The 21718-nt window shown below is 43.0% G+C and overlaps 1 protein-coding gene across 1 annotated transcript in view; it reads left to right on the forward strand.

Annotated features, from left to right (window-relative positions):
• NPEPPS (aminopeptidase puromycin sensitive) overlaps positions 1-7375 on the forward strand; it is an 85709-nt gene extending 78334 nt beyond the window's left edge. Inside the window, exons 18-23 of the mRNA XM_063138112.1 lie at positions 629-771; positions 1133-1189; positions 2548-2655; positions 4163-4318; positions 4417-4464; positions 5846-7375. Coding sequence (XP_062994182.1) covers positions 629-771; positions 1133-1189; positions 2548-2655; positions 4163-4318; positions 4417-4464; positions 5846-5998 — 665 coding nt within the window. The 3' untranslated portion in view covers positions 5999-7375. The remainder of the gene's footprint in view (positions 1-628; positions 772-1132; positions 1190-2547; positions 2656-4162; positions 4319-4416; positions 4465-5845) is intronic.
• The last annotated feature ends 14343 nt before the right edge of the window (positions 7376-21718 follow it).

Here is a 21718-nt window from a genome sequence, read left to right on the forward strand (position 1 = left end):
CTCCAGAATAGTACAGTCTACTCCAACTGGTAGTGGCTTTCTAGGGCCCCAGTCAGAAGTCTTTCCAGCCCTACTGCCTAACATCCTTTCCCATGGAGGTGCCAGGCGTTGAACGTGAAGCTTTCAGTATGGAAACCATATGCTCTGCTTCTGAGCTGCATCCCCTCTCATCAGTCTTGCTGGCAATCACAAATCTCATGCCAAGGAGAATATCTAAGCTCTGTGCAGAGCTGTAACCTAAAATATTGGTGCTACTATTTAAAAATTTAAATTGCTTAGAATTTTTTTTATATTAGACGATATATAAGTACTATTAATAAAGAACTGAATTTGAAATTCTGCGTTCCCAGTGTTGCACCTGTCAGGATTATTGTGTTGAGTAAGAATTAATGATAGAATAAATCAGGACGCTGTGAAAACTCTGTGGCTTGAGTTTAGGAAAAGGAAGGCATCTTGTAGAGTGTTTCACAAGTCCTGGCTCCAGACCCCAGGGAGGTGAATTGATAACCTTGGGTCCTTTCCAGTTCAGGCTCTGTGATCTCATAAATTCAGATTCATAAGCGTTGTTAATCCTTTTTTAAAATAAATAAATAAAACTTGTTTTCCCTACTGTTTTTTTCCCCATCAGGCCATCTAGATGCGCTTCTGAGGGGCTTAGTTTTGGGCAAGCTAGGAAAAGCTGGCCATAAGGCAACATTAGAAGAAGCTCGGCGCCGGTTTAAGGACCACGTGGAAGGGAAGCAGATCCTGCCCGCTGATCTGAGAAGTCCTGTAGGTTGCTTTACGACATCATGTTCTCCTTCCCCGCCCAAGCCCCTTGCCTGTATACAAATCCTGTCTTTTATACAGTGCTGAGTAAACCTGTAACTTGCCTGCTTCATACTCTCTCCTGCTAGTTGACTAGTAAGTTTACTTTAGTAGCTTTCCATCATCGCCCAGTCAGAGTGCTTAATTTCCCCTTTTAAAATGTTAAATTGTATGTTAATTGCATGGGGTAAGTTCATATAGCTGCGAAGATTGAAGCTTTTGAGGGTGAAATCTAAAGGTGAGGATTTCTTAGACCAAGCAGTAATTAATGTGCTGCTTGTAAATCAAAACAGTCATATTTAAAACAGTCATATTCTCTTTCCAGGTATATGTAACTGTTTTGAAGCACGGTGACAGTACAACTTTAGACACTATGCTAAAGGTAAGTGTGGTCTCTATGTTTCTGTGCACGTAAACATCTAGGGAGAAAATATTCCACCCATTAATGAGCGAAAAGACTACAGGTGCCCTGCGTATTTGCCGTTTTGATAACTTATGCTTTTTGTTTTGACTCTCCCATGTGAGCAACAGCAGTTGGCCTTAAGAATGCTTACTTTTAAATTCTATTAATTTCAGTGGGAATTTTTTTTAACTACTTAGACCCATTGAAATGAATGGGTTTTAAAACCATCTGTATTGGCTTAAATATAAAGGAGTGGGAGAAATCATTCTTTGAACTTAACCCTATTGATATTAAAAATGTGTAAGAGATTACTTGTGCAAATTTAAATTAAATGAATCCGAGAATGGGGCTTTAGCAGTGCTACAATCGCATGTACAATGTCAAAAGAAAAAGCTTATGATAACAAATCATAGTCAAATGAATATTTTGTTTTCCAGGGGTTTGAATGATTTTGCTTCCTTTCCATGTCAGGTTGTCAGTGAGAAATGCAGTTGAAGGAGATTGTGCTTTTGGCTATAATGGCCAAAATAATGACTGACAGAGTAATCAGAGTATTTCCATTTTTTATGCTAGTGGCCATCAAAACCTTCAGTGGCAAGTGATTCCATAGGCTGATTGTGTACTATGAGAGTAACTAAGTTTTAAACCTGCTGCATTATCAAATTCAGTGGATGCTGCGAAATTTTTGTAAGATTTTTTTCCTGATTCACGTGCAGTATGTGGCACAACTCTTGAAATCTGTCATGTTACACCCTCTTCCCCTTCATTTTTTTCCAGCTCAGATGTTTTACTTATTTTTTTTTTTGTTGAAGCTTCAATATACTGTCACTTCAATATTTATTCATAGCCTGGTGATTTGTCCCCCAGATCATTCCAAGTGACTTTTTCTTAAGTCATCTGCAACTGTCCTAGGCCCTGTAGAATATCTCCATTCTTAGTGGCATGTTGTTCATATATAAGGAACCTGGCCTTGGGTAAACTTCAAAAGAGACAATTCCAGAAGTGGAATGAAAGTTAGATGAAGTGTAGGTGATTTGAAGATGACTTCCATTCGACCATTGCGTGGAGTTAGGATGCCACCTAGTGGTTCTGTTGCCAGACTAAATCCACAATTACTCAGGAAGTGCGGCCTCTGTTTGACCCCCACTAAACTAAGTGGCAAATATTCCTGTGTGGATTACCCATTGGCTATGCTCCCAGAGGCTGAGCAGGTTTGCCAGCATGCCACATGTCGGGTTTCTAATTTAACTTCATTGGCTCTAGCTTAGAGCAGAGGATGTCTGCTCATGACAGGGAAGGAGTCTAAAGTCACTCGCTATTTCTTTGGTTCCTTGCAGCTCCACAAGCAAGCTGACATGCAGGAAGAGAAGAACCGAATAGAGCGTGTGCTTGGCGCAATATCTCAGCCAGAGTTAATACAGAAAGTTCTCACTTTTGCACTTTCAGTGAGTAATCGGCAAAATATTTGGTTATGTGTATCCTATTATGCATAGGCTGTCACAAGAGCGTAAAGTTTGGTTTAGGGTGCCAGTTTCAGTACGTATGAATCTTGGTTTTCATTAATTTTGAATGTCTAGTCCTTAAAGCTACAATGTAAGCTTAGAAGCATATAGGCAGAGTTTGGTGACATCTGAGAAACCAAAGAGACTGAGCAGTGGTTGGCACTTCAGTTGCCCTGTGTAGCTCCTTGGTCATAACCACAGCTAAAAGAAGCAATATAAATTATGTAAAATAACCCTGATAGGTGAAGTGGGGGGAAGCAGCAACGGCAAAGCTGCAAGACTTGTAGAGAGTTCAAGGCAGGTCCATAACCATAGCCTCTCTGCCCTTGTATCTTTTTTTCATAATTGGACCACACATTGGCCACATGTTCATATTTTCATTGAAAGCTTCAAGAGCTAGCAGCTTGTTCCACTAAAGAAAATAGTGAGGAAGCATACAATAGTAGCTTACCATTGGTTTACTTCTGAGTGTGCCCTTTCAGCTGAGTTACTTGACTGTAGAATCTTTAGTTCTCCTGAGCAGAAAAGCTGGGGGAAGAGTGTCCTTTTCAAAAGAAATATTGTCAACGCAAGACGGTGTGGGACACTTGCAATGTCTCAGCACAGATTTAAGTAACAAAGAAATAGCACTGGAATGATCATGTCAATGAGAATAGGCTGATGGTGTTAGGGAAAAATAGCTGTGAAGTATTCTAAAAGGTAGCTAGTTCCAGAATTCTGTGCTGCATGCAGCACAGAGGCAATACAGGATGAAACTGAATGTGAGCAACTCAGAGCTGCTGCCAAAAACATGTTTTTATACTGTTCGTTTTATACTTTGAATGGTTTTAGTTTTTGTGAACCGGCCAGGGAGCTTCAGCTGTTGGGCGGTATAAAAATGCAGTAAATAAATAAATAAACCATCCTGTATCTTATTCCTCTTCTTACCTTAAGTCCCATTGATTTCAGTGGGTCTGTTCTAAGTAATATTAACCCTCGATCCAACCCAGTGTATATTTGCACTGCTAAATATCTGACTAGTTGTCTAAGGCTAGTGATTTTCAAACCCAAAGCTTAGCAAGTTTTGCTCAATGAGGTCAGCGATAGTGGTTAAGCTTCCCTGAATGACAGCTTGCCCAGTACAGAGTACTGACCTTCCTGTGCAGTCCACAGTCAGAAAGGAATATTGGGGTGCTAGGGTGTACTCACAGTTCACAGTGCAAATGGCATGAACTGATGGTGTGTCCAGGAGCATTCCCTAGGAACTTTTACAACACAAAGAAGCAGAGAAGTCAACAAGGAATTAATTCCATGAAGCTAGAAAGTTGAAAACTCTTGTCCCTATCTCATTTAAAGATGCATGATGGTGTTGCAGCTGCATGTAATAATAGTAGTTGGATGATTATGTGTAGAACCTGTTATGTAGATCCAAGTCTGCTAGGGTTACTGCACCTTCTTACTTCATTTTCAGGAAGAGGTACGTCCCCAGGACACAGTATCTGTCATTGGTGGAGTGGCTGGAGGCAGCAAGCAAGGCAGAAAAGCTGCCTGGAAGTTCGTCAGAGACAACTGGGAGGAGCTCTATAATCGCTACCAGGGAGGTTTCTTAATATCCAGGCTAATAAAGGTGTGCACGAAAAGTCTTGACTGCGGCGGTAATTGAAAACATGAGGCTTTAACCATTTCCCCATCCTGGTTTACATGCACTCTTATCCTGTTTTTCAGCTGTCAGTGGATGGATTTGCAATTGACAAAATGGCTGCAGAGGTTAAGGTAAGTTAGTTTGGCTACTGACTGTGCAAGAGCCTTTGAATTTAGAAGCCAGTGCAGGGAGTGAGACGTCCTTCTCCCCACTGTTCGACCATCCTGACTGACAGGGGAGGAGTAGGAGAGAGGGCAAGTGTGTTTCAGAGCAAGATACTCCAGAACTTCCTTCCCTGACTTGGGATCTTTTTTTGGCCAAGCAGTCTATGCACTCTCCAGATGGATCAAATCAAGTGTGCAAATGAGCCCATCAGTGTAAATTGAATTTATCTTGTATAAGTTTTGATGGACTATAGCTGCTGTAGAAAATTGCCATAGTTACAGACTTCTGTCTTGTACAAAGAGCTGTCAGTTGTAAGCATATAGCAACGTAGGTCAAGTTAATCTTTTTCAGGGCTGTGCTGTAGATGGATTACTCAGCTAGCATCACAGTGGTATAAGCTGTAGGTTTGGGGTGCTTAGCATAGTTTGAGGCCTTACACTAGTGCCACTCAAACTGCTGGGAGAGTTAGTCATCCTGCTATCGTGGTGGCTGTCACCAGTCTAGTATTATCTGGGCAAAGGTGGGATTTAACCATAACTTTCCCAGATAACGTAAGTAGATATAGATATATGACAACTTGGTTTGGATCCAAAGCAGAAAGAGGTGTAGAAGTAATGGCAATTGGGAATAGGATGGAGAGAAGACTAACTTGGCAGGCCTCACTTGGCGTGTGAAGCTGCATATTGAGTAACCATGTTTTACATGTTCAGCACTGCACAAGACTCCACGGAATGCTCTTTTTATTTGAACATAGGCTGGTTTTTCTATCTCCATGAAACTGTGAATGCTAATTCTTAGAAATGTGGCTATTTGTGGCTTTTTAAATTATATTATCTTCTGGGCATCAGCCCGGGGATTTGGATAAATGGAAAGGCAATTTATTGTTGTTACAAATTTATTTCTCTGTATTTATGGATGCAAGCTTAAAAGATACATGGAGCATAACACTTGGTTTCCCTGGGCATATAAGAGATCCTGTTATTGCAGGAACACTGAAAAATCAAAATACAATTTGAGAATAAACTTGCAAAAGCACTCCTAGCTGCCTTAGTGGTAAGCATGTTCTACAGCTGGTGCATTTAGACACATATATGACAAGCCTAGCAGTCCTGTTCTTGCAATTAGGGTCTGACTTTGTGCCACCGCCCCCCACCCCACAAACCTTTGTATGCTGTGGAGTAGAGTTCCTCTCTAGCAGAGTCTCTGTAGATGTTGTTGGACTCCCAGCTCCCATCAGCTCACCCAGTATAGCCAATGATACCCCTGCTCTAGATCCTGTCTGATTCAATCATTTTAAAATGTCAGCCGATGTGGCACTCCCAGCGCATGTTGTTCTGTTTCATGTAGGCTTTCTTTGAGAGTCACCCAGCTCCATCAGCCGAGCGCACTATCCAGCAGTGCTGTGAAAACATCCTGTTGAACGCTGCGTGGCTGAAGCGTGATGCTGAAAATGTCCACCAGTACCTCCTGCAGCGCAAAGCCTCACCAACTGCTGTGTGAACCCACCCTCACCCGCCTCGGACATCCCAACTGCTGTGGCCCAACTGCCTCGGTGCGAGGAGGAGGAGCTGCTATCCAACAGCTGAATAATACGCCAAGGAAATTGGAGTCTTTTCTCAAACCAATGGGGATTGGACAATGAATGTAGTTAACTGGTTCCTGCTCACACTCCAGAACTAAATTCTATTAAAAAATTTATCAACAATTCAGCAAAAACAAAACCAACCACCCTGTAAATATAATAGTAATAAAATAGAGCATAACAAAACTGTGAAACTTCCTTAAGCCTTGTCAGTGGTCAAAATATTTAACACCCTTTCCCCTTCCTTACACTTACTGCTGAATGATTTTTTAATCAGCCCTCTCCCTTTTTCTAAAAAAATAAATAAAAAAATGCAAGGAAGCCAGAGCTTTCTAGGCAAGTTGAATTCTATGGCAAGTTGAGGGCAGGAATGGGTTAATGCCTCTGAGCACGCCAGAGAGCACGCTACAAGACAGCAAAAACATGTCTGTGTTGTGTGGAATGGTTCGATTACGAAAGACAACTCGGCATAACCTAGTACGTAGTGCCGAGCTGAGGTTTTGGGGGAGACATCCTGTAATCTTGGTTCATATTTGAAGGCTTGTAAGTATCCTGCCCTTCGCGACCCCTTGTCTCATTATTTTTTGCAGGGGGAGGGGGGAATAAAACGTTCTGTCCCCCCCCTTTTTTTTTTTTTGGTTTCGTTCACTGATGTCCTTCTTAGAGATTACACAACCTGTCTGGAAACATCTTTCTCAGCCACACTAAACAAGAAAAGAATTCATGCCACCTTTCCCCATCTTTCTTTAAATTATATCCTACCACTGCATGCAAATAAGATTTAGTACTGTGACTGGATCCTTCTTGGCCGCTGTAAGGGCTGCCTCCCTTTATGCATAACACTGTAGTTTGACTGAAAGACTCACCCTGTTGAAAAACCAAAACACTGCCCTAATCACCTTGTGACTGCAGCTTTCCATCCCCCCTTTCTTTGGTGATGTTTGGTAATTTGATTCAGAAGCCTTAAAACTTGTACTAGCTGGCATGATGATGAAATTCTAAGTTGTGTGCCATCAGTTGCTTACCAGAGTAGCATGTTCCTGCTAACCAGATTTTAAACCCAACACCACTCCTCCCACAAACGTTTACAGTTCCCTTTTTTTAAAAAAATACCTTTTTAAAAAGGAATTCATACTTGGTGTGGCTTTAACTGTTATTTGAGAAGGTCATCAGATACTAGCTGTCAAACTGCTTCCCTGGAAACACATTTTTGTGCTATTGTTTTAAAAGAAAAACAAAAGGAAAAATTAAAACAAGTTGGCGTTAATAAAAAGGAAAGTCAATGTGAAACTGAAGAGTCTTGCCTTTGGTGTGTGTATGTTGGCGAAGCTGGAACAAGGTTTTTTTTTTTTGTACACAGCTTTGGATGTATCGCCATGGCTATGAAACAGTTTTAATGGGTTGTGGTGGGAGAGGATGAATTTCCCCCTTATCCTTAATCGTAACTGCATCTTTGAATGTTCTCCTCAATCACAGAGTGGGCCCCCACCATGAGGCAAAGTGACAGGGCTGCTTCAAGTGATGGACTTTGGATGCCATTAAGGGTGGTGTCTCTGGAATCAAACGCATCTGACCCATCAGGCACAAACTTGCTGGGGCATTCTCCTGCACATGCCCCATGGAAATAATGCCCTTGTACAGCTCGTTCATTTCAATTGGACCTGTGCAGGTGCACTTCCCAGTAGATTGTACCTCTCGTTAACTAGCATGTATGTGGGAGGAGGCCATGAAGGGTTTTTTCTTTTTCTTTGGCTGCTCTTGTTCATTTCAGTGAAACCTGTATGCAGCAGGATATCCCAGTGAGTTGGATCCAAGCCTTAGTTGCACTTAAGTCTTATTGATATGAATGGAAACCAATTTAAACCATGGCTTACTTGTCCCAGTGGGCTCTAAAACTCAAATAACTTTGTCGGTATCCAACATCATGTTGACCTGTGTGTATGTGGAGGGGGTGCCTCATGGATTTTCCGACACTGGTACCAAAATGTCTTGGGCCTGCCATATGCAAACCCATGAGGCTGGAAAAGCATATTGGGATGTGTTTAGGACTGTTCTTTTTCAGTGCAGTGTTTAATATAGCTAATCAGTTTTCGCTTTCTCCCCCTGCCCTGACCTGGTTGCGTGTTGAAAGCTGTGCAGTCTTGCCCCACAGAAGTGTAGGAGTTAAACTAAGAAAGAATTAGAGAGCAGACACATTTCAAGACATAACTTACTCCTTCCATGATCTTTATTTTTGTCAATAGATCAATAGATGCTACTATGCTGTTTCGTACTGGTACAAGTGACACTACAGTAACACATAGTGAGGGGGAACTAACATTACAACACAGCCTGTTGAAAGCCCTGGCCCGTTGCGGATAGAGCGCGCGCGCACACACACACTCCAGTCCAAAAGGAAGACATGCAAGGAGAGTGATAACCACATGCCGATTGTGCAACACACATTCCATACCAAACAAAGCACATTTATTAGTGTTACGCTGTAAAGTTGATGTCTACCTAACTAGTTCTACTGTCTTAGAAAATAAAGCAGCAGGGAATAAACACGTGGCATTGTTAAAATATTGATTCCCCTTAATAGCTGAGCCTTTGCTTGAGTTGAGGTTTTGAAGAAGGGATGGTGGGCTCCCCAGCACCTACCACAACCCTTGCAGGTCCCTGACGACTGCAGGATGATTACCATTGCAAGAACTCCAGCAGTTGATTACCCCTTATTCTCTCCTCACTTGTTCAGCTGCCACTGCCCAGTGGTGCTGGACCATGCACATTCTGTTCTAGTTTTCTTAGAACAGTTCTAAATCTGTTCCTTAGCCCCAATAGTCTTCCCACAGTGGCTTATAGCATAAAAACAATAAACAAATGTATTAATAAACCGCCCAGAGAGCTTCGGCTGTGGGGCAGTATATAAATGTAATAAAATAAATAAAATAAAATATATTAAATTGTACCTTAGAGCAATCACACTTAAGAAATCTGCCTGTAATGTACATGCTACCCTTAAACTCCTGGAGATTAGGGGCAGCACATTCTGAAGTAAAATTACGAGTCCTAAAAAGCACCTCAAATTTGTTCTGGTGGAAGGCCTCTTCAGCCTTCCCCATAATAATCAGACTGGCTGTGGCACCTGCTCCCCACCTCCCCCCCCCCAACATTCCTATTTCAGCAGATACTTCCAACTGGAGGTTTGGATACTGCTCCCTTGGCCTATATCCATAGAGCTGCAGGAAAAGCACCAGGCAACATGCATGTTGGGCTTCTCAGATAGATGGTACATGAGCCTGGGCCACATGGCAAGCCTTTATAGGGTAAGCTCATTTCTCTCCATACTTGCAAATGCTCACTAAAATGTCTACAAGAAAAGAATCCAAATTCTGTATAAAAAAATATGCCAAGTATGTAAATATGCATGTTTTCTGTTGCTGACCATGGGGAGAAGCAAGAATCCATGAAGGGCACAAGCCCACATTTATGTTGACCTGCTTACTCTTTGGCCATTTCTACACCTGCCTTTCCCCCCAGGATCATTCCTTTGCATCCAAATGACACCAGGGATCCCGGGAGCAGGCAGGGACGATCCCTCCATTTTCCTGGGATAATTCTTAGGTGTAGAAAGGGCCTTTGATTCTGATGTCTTAATAGCCACTTCCCTCAAACTTTCAAGCTTATTTTTGCAGTCTTAAAGCCTAGAAATTTCACTACTTCTAAAATAAAAGTTGCTATACTCAGGATGTTGCAATACTAAATTCTTCACATATGCAGTGCAGCTTTCAAATATATACCACCCTGGGATGTGTATGCATTATCCAGGGGTACACAACCTTTTCACCCTGAGGGCCGCACTGGATGTCTGGTAGGGTGGCAGTGGCCAGATGTGTGCGTGCAGATGCATGCACACATACTCGCATACAACATAAAGCACACACTAACATCCAAGTCCTGCTCAAGAGTGTTTCAGAAGCCTGGCATCTTCTTTGTTCAGATAAAACGAAACCTCAGCCATCCACGATTCCTGGCTCATAGGCCTTCTCCCTCCTCTAATCCACTTGCTTGTAGAAGATCGTGATATCCTACCCTCCCCTGGAAGTTTTGCCCCCAAAAAGAAAAGAAAAATGCTCTAGGAGCAGGTTCTCTATTGCCTGCCATAGAAACCTTGTTCTTAGAGTGTGCTAGGGAGCAGCTAGGAGTCTTCAAGCACTGCTTCTTAGAATGCTCTGGAGATGGTGTAAGAATAGGTCTCTAGAAGGAGTCATGCAGCCTGTTCCTTTTTTTCTGGTGGGGCTGCCAAAGAGGGCTTGTGGGGGCTGCCTGTGGCCCATGTGTTTTGAACCCTTACTGTAGAGCACTCACGACTAGTTAGGGGATAGAGCTGCCATGACTATTGAAATGTTTTCGTTGCAGATTTGAACCCTCGTTTTAGAAGTTAAGTGGTAAGCACTGAGAATAAGAGATCAGTCTACAGATACAGAATCAACATTTTTATTGGCTCTAGATTTGTATCCCAAAGATTACCCCTTCCAACTTCTCTTACTAGAAAACCTGTATAATGGTATTTATTTACTACGTATTTAAAATATCAATTTGACAATTTCAAAGTGGTTTACAATGCTATGAAATTACAGCAACAAAGACAAAATACGATTGACAGTGGAATAACACATTACAGCCAGCAAAGATGAAACATTAGCAAGCAAAAGTCTTGGTAACCAAAATATCTTTCTGTTCTCCCAAAGATAGCAGTTGTATGTGGAGCTCACCTGGAGATTGCAACACATTACAGTAGTCATACTGGAATGTGGATTACCATGGCAAAATTGTATCCGAGGAGGTGAGGGTGGTTTGGAGCTGGCACATCAATTTCAACTGCTTAAATTTTCTTAATCCCAGTGATACCACTTAGGCCTCTAATGACAAAGCTCGGTCAATTCATATCCCTAAACTGCACACCTGAACGTTTATAGGGACTGAATCCCTATACAGAACAAGTTGAACACAACCTTCTTAAACACACAGTTCAACTACTGCTAGTACTTCCATCTGAGCATCAGTTTATTGGTCCTCATCAAGTTCATAACTGATTCCAAGCAATGAATTATCACTTCCCCACCTCACCTGAATCTGATGTAAAGGGGGAGGGGGAAGGGAGAGAGAGAGAAATGTTATCTGCATGATGGTGACCCAAAACTCCAAAATCTCAGTTGACCTGAACCAACAACTTAATGTAGATATTGAAAAGCATAAAGGATGTGATAAAAACTCTGTGGAACCCTTTAGTATAAATGTCATGGGATCAAGCAGTACTTCACCTTCTAGAGTACTCCAAACAACAATGGAACTGGAATGACACCAGATCCACAAATTCAAAACCAGAGAGCCTATCCAGAAGGATACCACGGTCAATATTACCAAATGGCAAAGGCCACTGAGTGATTTAGGGGAATTAATAGGCTCACAGTCTTCCTGTTCTCCCCTATAGGTCATCCATTGGTGTGACCAAGGCAGTTTCTCTGCCAAAACGGGTTGAAGACAGAGTGAAATGGATCTAGGTAATAATTTCAATCCCAAAATGCCTGAGTTGCAAATCAACTATCTGCCCAAGTACCTTAGCTGAGAAGAGGGAATACTTCAGGGGTAGGCAACCGGATGTTCTCGAGATGTTTTGAGCTACAACTCCCATAATTCCTGTCCATTGTCCATGCTGGCCTGTGCTGATGGGGGTTTATAGTCCAAAACATCTGGAGAGCACCTTGTCTTGGAGCATGGTTTACTGGCTGATAGTTTTTACAATACTTAGGTTGCAGGGAGAGTTTGTTCAGGCACACCCTCACAGTTGCTTCCTTCAAAGCAGCCATGCACACTCCGTCTCACAGGAAGGCATTTATTACCCTCTGGACCCAGAGTACCACCCCGCTTCTGCAAGAGAGGTAAGGGTCCTGCGTGGCATGCTGCATTCTTCCAAGCACTTGGGCCATGTCCTCAGGTCACAATAAATGAAATTCATCCCACAACACCCAACTAGATAGTGCTAATCTAGACACATTTAAAAGACCAAGCGGCAAAACCAGCAGAGCCCCAATTGAGGTGGAATTGAGTGACTTTATCCTTGAAGTGCTTAGCAAACATGTCTCAGTGGGCTTCTCGGGGTTCCTTGATGTCACCTTGTGCACCAAGTTGCAGTAGGCCTCAAACCACTTGAAAAAACTTCTACTAAGTATGCAATGCTGCAGGAGAAAGGAATGGACACAATGTAGGGAGGTCACATTCATTAAGTTTCAAAAAGCTTTCGACCAAGTCCCTCATCAAAGACTCCTGAGCAAACTTGGCAATCACGGGATAAGAAGAGAAGTCTCTTACAGTTAAAGAACAGAAATCAGAATTTAGGAATAAATTATCCACTCTTGCAATGGTGGGATGTAAACACTGGGGTATCTCATGGTTCTGTATTCGGGCTTCTTCTCAACATGTTCATAAATGATCTGGAGTTAAGGATGAGCAATGAGATGGCCAAGTTTGCTGGTGAAGCCAAATTATTCAGGGTGGTAAACACAAAAAGGGATCTCTCCAGACTGGGAGAATGGGCATTAAAATAGCAAATACAGTTCAGTGTAAACAAGTTTAAAGTAATGCACACTGGAGCAAACCCTCCTGACGCACCCTGCCCTCCTTCACATACATACTGATGGGGTCTGAGCTGGCAGTGACTACCGAAGAAGGAGATCTTGGGATTGTGATTGGACTGACTAAAAATGTTGACCCAATGTGTGGCTGCTGTGAAAAAGGCGTGATAGAGGTGTACAATATTATGCTTGGTGTGGAGGAAGTGGACAGGGAGACTTTTTCTCCCTTTCTCATAATTCTAGAACCTCAGGTCATCCAATGAAGCTGATTGGTGGGAGATTCCAGAACAACAAAAGGAAGTACTTTTTCACATAGCACATAGTTAAATTATTAGATGGCTTTAAAGGGTGATTTGCAAATTCAAAGAAGGTAAGCCTATCAATGGCTACTTATATATTACTTCCACTATGGGAGGAAGTATGCCTCTGAATACCAGCTACTGGGGAACATGGGCAGGAGGGTGCTATAATTCTCATGTCCTATTTGTGGGCTTTCCATAGGCATCCAGTTGGCCAGTGGGAACAGGATGCTAATTCAGTGGTGATGAGATGTTTTTGGTAAGTTTGCCGCAATTGAAGTCCATAATTTAAGGCAGTGCTACTGCAGTTGGTACTGTAATATACCCACTGTTGCAAACTCATTCCCTTGCAATGATTTTAACTCTTGTTTTCTGAGCAGGCAGGACAGTGAGACTTTGTGCTCTCATTAAGGTGCACCATGTTGTCCAAAGCGGACTAGTACCCAATTAGCCAAATCTGTCCACTACTCACCTATGCCTTTCTAGTGACCAGAAAGACTTTTGTACCTCAGGCTACTTCCTTTTGGATTCCCTGTGGATTCTCTCTATACTCGGACCACCAATTCCTTTTCCCCTCTCTTTCCCAAGAGCCAACAGCAACAGCATCCCTGATCTGGAGCTTTTAGCTTCAACAATCCATATGGTGTTTGGGGCAAGGAAGCATAGAGGAAAGGTGAAAGTACTTTTAGGCTGCAATCATAAACGCACTTACTCGGGAACAATCCCCATTTGATGCAATATAAATAAAACAACTTTTAAGAAACATGTATTGCATTTTCCAATTTATGTAGAGCTTTATATTTCTAGTATGCTCTGCCCCCACCCCCATAAGGATCACACAGAGCCAGGGGAAGGAGGGGAACCCCCAATAAAATTTATTACTAAAATACTCTTATTTAAATTTATAAAGACATACAGAAATTTTCTCTATTGACACAATGTCCCACTGATACAACTGCAACAACCTTTCACGGCACAAATAATAAAGAAGGCTGAAGCAGTTGTAAATCAACAGGGCTTATCATTATTAAGAGTGAGGGTGTTTCCAGATGAGACTTTTATTAACCTTATTCACAGAATTTTCACTGGGCAGCTGTGGCCAGATGATGTTATCTCCCATTTGTTACCTCCCCCCCCATGTTTTCCCACACTTCTTCCAGCTTTGCAAGTTAAAAGATTCCAGGTTCAATCCCTGGTATCTCCAGGTAGGGTTGGAAAAGATCCTTGTCTGAAATCCCAAAGAGCTGCCGCCAATTAGTGTAGAACAAGGATTGGCAGAAACTAGAACTTTAGATGATTTGGACTTCAACTCCCATAAACTCCTGCCAGCATGGCCAGTGCTGGGAGTTGATATCGAAAACGTAGTTCTTCTTCGTGGTCTCTGTGCATCACACATATGGGCTCTGCGCCTGCGCGAGCTGCTGTCGGGAAACTTCTAAAGCTGAGCGTTTTGGCGGGAACCCTCCCCCACTCCCTATTGCGCATGTCTAGGAGGGTCCCCGCCCAGCTCCTCAGTTCTCCTTCGACCGCCTAACGGCTAGTTCGTCGGGTTCTTCTCGGAAAAATAAAAACCGTTTATAGCTGAGTACTTACCTTATAAAGTCTTCTTTTACTCTACACCTCTTCAACCTGTCTTCGTCACCTAGTTTATCCATCTATATCTTCTCTGAAAAAAAAAAAAAAAAAAATTACCTCAAAGACTTATACCTTCTACATTAATCTCCAAACGGCCAAGACGATCAGCAGCTGCTGATTGCAACGAAAAAGGACGTTTATGGCCCTGCGGGCACCATTTCGAAAGTGCATAAGGTGCGGGGCTAAACTGCCGCCTTCAGACGGACACACCCAGTGTTTACTGTGCCTAGGAGAAGGCCATAAAGTGGAGTCGTGCCAAAACTGCCAGGCGTTCTCACGGCAAACTAGAAAGAACAGGGCAGATCGCCTTAAGGCAGAACTGTGGACAAAAGCTTTGCAAGCTGTCCAAAACCCAAGATTTAAAATGGCACAAACAACGCCTATCACAGAGCAAAATGAGGCTCCACTAGATAAACCTCATACCCCGTCGCATTCTTTATCGACGGCGAGAGAGGCACCTCCCACGCCAGGGAGGGCGGCGAAAAACCATAAATCAAAAAAGCTAGTAAGAGCAGCGAGGGCAGCGAAAGCCCCAGACGCTCAAAAGAAGAAGAAAAGGAAGTCCGGAAATAAGTCTACCACAAGACATGACGCATTGTTGTCCCCCTCGACATCGAGACCGGATAATGCACCTCCATTAGAGAGACTTTCGCCGTCGGTATCGAGGGCACTAGTCACGTCCAGACACTCGACCCCAGGAGCAGATAGAGGACACTCTCCTTCGATGCCTAGAGCGTCCACTGTGCCACGCCCCTCGGCATCGAGAGGCTCCGCGGCGCAGCCTCCCTCGGCATCGAGGCTTCAAGAGGGGCAGTCTCCGTCCGCAGGGAGAACAAGCAACGTATACATTACATCAACATCGAGAGCTACGGAGGGGCAGTCTCCGTCGGCTCGGAGAACAAGCAACATACACATTCCGTCAACATCTAGAGCACGGTCTCCTCAGATAATGAGGAATAATAACGTCCCATCCGCTTCTATTTCTGAAGGCGAAATCAGGGATTCTCCCCAGGGACAACCCCATGTACAACCTAGGTCTCATGTAGAGCCTATTTCAAGAATTTCACAAGAGAGACAGACCCTCTCAAGACAGCGTTACCGAGAGGAATCGCCTAATTCAATCCACTCAACAAATACAAGGCGACGATACCGGTCACGATCCCCAGTTTCAGATAGAGACATATACTCTGACATGTCATCGCAGTATTATGAGCAATCTCGTCGGTATCGACACGATGATGATTACTATCATTCACAACGGAGATCAAGGCAGCAGACAACACCTGCATTAAGACGGGATGTTGAAACCAGGCAGAGTGGACACAACTGCCCTGCAGCCTCACGAGAGACAGAGCAAGATCGATATGAGCATCAGAACTTGTCAATACAAACAGCCTCTCCAGGTTCAGTATCGGATGATTATCAATCAGATACAGCCTCATATGCGTCCAGGGCGCCCTCTAGTGTACACCCAGAGGTAATACTAAAACCACAAGAACCATTATCAGCACCGGAAGATCTCATCCATTTTTCAGACCAAATTCAACGTATGGTACAATCTTTAGGATTGCAAACGCCACAACCAGCACAAGCACTAGAAGATCCGATATTTGATGTTGGGAATGTACAATCAACATTACCAATAGCTATCCCATTTGTGCCAACTCTTTTACAGACAATTCAACAATCGTGGAAGCAACCTGCATCAATGCCTCCTATATCCAAAAAGTTAGAGAACATGTACAAGGTTTTAGAAAAGGATGCGGAATTTCTTTTTTGCCATCCTCAACCAAATTCCATTATTGTTGAATCGGCACAAGGACGCTCCCAACGTACCCACTCTATACCAGTGGATAAAGAAGGTAGGAGATTAGACCTTATGGGAAAGAGGTTTTATTCATCTGCGGCATTAAGTTTAAAAGTAGCAAATTATCAAGCGACCATGGCAAGGTACCAAGTTTTCTTACTAGAAAAAATAACCTCAATTTGCAACAATCTAAGTGACGACCAGAAAGAACTTGCAAGACTTTTTACAGATGAGGCAACAAGGCTTGCAAAACAGCAAATTAATACCTCAAAGCATCAAACAGACTGTGTCTCAAAGGTAATGGCCGGTGCAGTTGCACTTCGTCGCCATGCGTGGCTCAGATCCACTGCACTAACTCAAGAAGCAAAGACCCGCATCGAGGACCTCCCGTTTGATGGGGAGGGACTGTTTAACTCTAAGACAGATGAGTCCATGGACTCAGTACAGAAGGCTAAAACGACAGCTAGAAAAATGGGATTGACGTTTCCCACACAACAATTCAAGCAGAGGCACTGGTATCGTCAGCCACAAGCTCAATATCAAAGATACATAAGCGATCGTCCCAGATTCCAACAGGGACGATTCCAGCAACAACAACAACAACAATCACAGCAACAAAGAACAAACAGAGGGCAGTTTCCTTCTTCTAGAAACCGCTTTCAGAAACGTAGATCTGACTTCAATAACAAGCAGCGCCTTTGACTGGACAGTCAAGGCTACAAGAGAAATCACTCCATTCGGCCATCGTCTACAAAATTTTTTACCAACATGGACACACATCACATCAGACAGGTGGGTCCTGTCAATAATTGCACACGGCTACCAAATAGAATTCGACACGCTACCACCATCAGGCATCATTCGGACTACAACTCCCTCAATGACATTAAAACAAGAGGTCTCTTCACTTTTGATAAAGGGAGCTATCATCAAAACACCAAGATCCCAAATACATCAGGGATTTTACTCCCGCTATTTCACCATACCAAAGAAGGATGGAGGCTTACGCCCTATTTTAGACTTAAGAGACCTAAACACCTACATAACCCCAAAAAAGTTTCGGATGGTCTCTCTAGCCAACATATTACCACTGATTTCAAAACACGCATGGTTCGCATCAATAGATCTAAAAGATGCTTACTTTCATATAGACATACACCCCCAAAGTCAACAATACTTGAGGTTTCTTATAGGCCAACAAGCATTCCAATTCGCAGTGCTCCCTTTCGGCCTTTCAACAGCACCACGTGTATTCACAAAGTGCATGGCTGTAGTTTGTGCGTTTCTACGGCAGCAGAAAATCGAAATTTATCCGTATATAGACGACTGGTTGATAGTTGCACAATCCCGCCAGTCACTACTTCAAAACATAAACACCATTCAGCTATTACTTCAAGATTTAGGACTCTACATAAACACAGAGAAATCTTGCACAACACCAACAAGAAAGATAAAATTTATAGGAGCTATCCTCAACGCAGACCTAAGCACAGCGTTCCTCCCGTCAGACAGAGCAACAACTATAATCAACTTAGCAAAGAAAATAAGACGACGAAGCAAACAAAAAGCCATTACCATCCAAAGGATGTTGGGACTAATGGCATCCACCACTATGGTGATAAAACTTGCTCGTTTAAAGATGCGAAGAATGCAACTCTGGTTCACAAGAGTATTCAATCCAAAGCAAAACGCAAGAAGAATCACACTTCATGTACCACCAGAGGTGTCAAGATCACTACTTTGGTGGATGTCACAAAGAAACCTACTGTCAGGAGTTCCTTTCCATCCGTCAGAACCATCAGGGGTCATAACAACAGACGCTTCAAGGACAGGGTGGGGAGCCCACTACAACAGCCTCACAGTGCAGGGACGTTGGACTGGCAAGGACAAGCGCAGACATATCAATATGCTGGAATTACTGGCAGTGCAGAAGGCACTAAAAGCTTTTCAAACACAGTTATACCACCAGCATATTCAGATAACATCGGACAATACAACGGTAGTTTTTCACCTAAACAAGCAAGGTGGAACCAGGTCAAGACCGCTAGTCATGCTCACCATCAAGATACTAGAATGGTGCAATGCTCGTGGCATCACCATCACCGCAATTCATATTGCAGGAGAGCACAACCAACTTGCAGATCAACTCAGCAGAAGCATGACATCTGCTCACGAATGGCAAATTCACCCAGAAGTCATACAGAACATATTCGACAAGTGGGGCACACCATCCATCGACCTATTTGCCACAACCAACAGCAGCATCTGCAACCAATTTTGCAGCAAGGCGGGAATAGGTCACCAATCTATGGGAGACGCATTCCTCCGCAAGTGGGACATCGAATTCTTTTACATGTACCCACCGATCCCTCTGCTAACAAGGATCTTGGCAAAGATAATAATAGACAACACCAACTGCATCATTCTAGCCCCTTGGTGGCCCAGGCAGCCTTGGTTTGCTCCTCTCCTAGACAGATCACAGGGGAGATTCTGCCGACTACCGATAAGAATAGACATGCTTTACCAGAGCCAAGGCCAGATCCATCATCCAGACCTAGACTCCCTACACCTGACAGCTTGGAGACTAATGCCAATGTGAACCAAAATACTTACCCAATTGAGTTACAAACCATCCTAAATGCGGCCTTGAAACCGTCAACAAGACTTTCTTATAGAAGGAAATGGGAGGCTTTTTCAAAGTTTGCCATAACAAAAGACTCTGACCCGCATACATGTAATATAAGTGTGATTTTATTATTTCTATTACATTTAATTCAAAAGAACTTAAAATATTCATCATTAAGAGTTTACCTGGCTGCAATTACTGCATACCATGAGAAGTTAAATGGACACTCTGTATTTGTACACCCAGAGGTCCAAAAGTTTTTGAAAGGTTTTCATAATCTACATCCCCCTGTTAAATTCCCAGTTCCTTCATGGAGTTTATCTGTTGTACTCCATGCCCTGTTAACTAAGCCATTTGAACCGTTGGCTACAGTTGATTTGAGACTGGTAACGCTTAAACTGGTTTTCCTCATCGCAATCACCACAGCTAGGAGAGTAGGTGAATTAGCAGCACTCAGAGTGGATGAACCGTACCTCACATTCCATCGAGATAAAGTGGTGTTACGTCCAGACAGTCAATTCCTGCCGAAAGTAGTATCTTCGTTCCATGTAAACCAGGACATCATTCTTCCAGCCTTCTTCCAAGCTCCAACATCAGACATTGAAAGGTCACTTCACATGCTTGATGTTAGGCGAGCACTAGCTTTTTACAAGTCGCGCACAGACTCCATCCGTAGATCACAGCGACTCTTCATATGTCACAGTGGCCCTCAAAAGGGCTTACCTGCATCAAAACAAAGAATATCGTCATGGATAGTTCAGACCATACTTCTGGCTTATGAACTAGCAGGCATGACACTTCCAACTGGTGTAAAAGCTCATTCCACCAGAGCAGTCGCAACGTCTACTGCGTTCAATAAGGGCATCTCTGTCACAGAGATTTGCAGAGCAGCGACGTGGTCTAGGGCGACAACCTTTATTCGGCATTACAGACTCGATACTAGAGCAAGAGCCGATTGTTCATTTGGAAGAGCGGTCCTGTCATCAATCCTGCACTAACACCTACCCACCTCCAGTAAGTGAGCTTGCTAATCGCCCATATGTGTGATGCACAGAGACCACGAAGAAGAAATGCAGGTTGCTTACCTGTAACTGTAGTTCTTCGAGTGGTCATCTGTGCATTCACACAACCCACCCACCGTCCCCGCTTCGGTGTGGTGCCAGGTTATGTTATATAGATTAGATTTTACAAAATAATTACTCCTCGGTACCGAGGCTAAGGTCTCAGGAGAACTGAGGAGCTGGGCGGGGACCCTCCTAGACATGCGCAATAGGGAGTGGGGGAGGGTTCCCGCCAAAACGCTCAGCTTTAGAAGTTTCCCGACAGCAGCTCGCGCAGGCGCAGAGCCCATATGTGTGAATGCACAGATGACCACTCGAAGAACTACAGTTACAGGTAAGCAACCTGCATATCTCATCTTTTGACTGTCCCTGGCCTGGGGAGTACTGAGATTACATGGACCAATGACTGTCTGACTAAGGCATCTTCCTGTGTTCCTATGAGTACTACAGCTCTGGTGCAGTTCCTATTTATTTCAACTGGGCTTGTGCAGGAGAAGTTTCAGTGTGATTTGTGCTTCCAAGTGGAGGGCTGGATTTTTTTATTTTTGTGTGTGGAAAGGGGAAAAAAACCAGAAGATGAAGATAACAGTGCATGGTTGCTTCCAGATTAGTTTTTTATTGGGCAATTGCACTGTCCCATTCTAAGTCATCTTCCGTTTGTAACTCTTATATTTTTTACTTCTTTCATCTTTTTTCCTACAAAAAAAAAGAGAAAAACTGTTAAGGAAGAAAAAACAGAACAGCTACACAATGCCTCTTGATGGGATAGTATAAAAGCTGGACTGAAACAGCTCCTTCATTTTAAAAAGAAAAAAAGTTGAGAACAATATTTAAGAACAGAAAACAAATATTATACTTCCTCAAATCACCCAGAAGTTTTCTGGAACAAAATGGATTAGCCCAGAATCCCAACTTCAGAGCTAGCCAAACCAACCAAATTCATCAGCCACACATGACTAGATTGGAGAGATGCAATAAGACAGAAAACTTCCACAGAAACCATTTTCCAGTACCCGTTCTGGATAATAATCCATATTCCAGAAATTGTCCCAGGCTAAGCAAATTCCTAGCTAGCCAAACCAACCAAATTCACCAGTCACACATAACTAGATAAGAGTCATGTAATAAACCCTGAAATCCAGTGGGCGAAGAATGATTAAGAGACATTTTTTTAAAAAATAATAAAAAATAAATTTGAGGAGAGGAATCCTAAAGTCTGAGCAAGGAATGCGATTAAGATTTTTGTAGTGGAATTTTGGATAAAAGCAAGAGGAACTGGGTTTTGACAATGGTAGACAAATATCTGGATCAAATCTATGGTCTTGGAAGGACAAGGCTGTCTGGGAAGGACAAGGCTGCAACATGGATTCTGTGGCGGTATTATGGCTTATTGTATCATTCCTTTCTGATCATGTGTGACTGGTGAATTTGTTTGGTTTAGCTAGCTCGGACATTGGCATTTCGGGCCAGTCTGTTCTGTTCCAAATGACTTCTGGGTGTTGAAAGGATTAATAAAATTATAATACTGAAAGGTTTTCAGTTCTTATTATTTTAAGCATCTTTAATATATATCCCACTAGTTTTCACATGTGTTTT

The sequence above is a fragment of the Elgaria multicarinata genome, chromosome 11 (assembly GCF_023053635.1).
Source record: "Elgaria multicarinata webbii isolate HBS135686 ecotype San Diego chromosome 11, rElgMul1.1.pri, whole genome shotgun sequence".
NCBI classification, from domain to species: domain Eukaryota; kingdom Metazoa; phylum Chordata; class Lepidosauria; order Squamata; family Anguidae; genus Elgaria; species Elgaria multicarinata.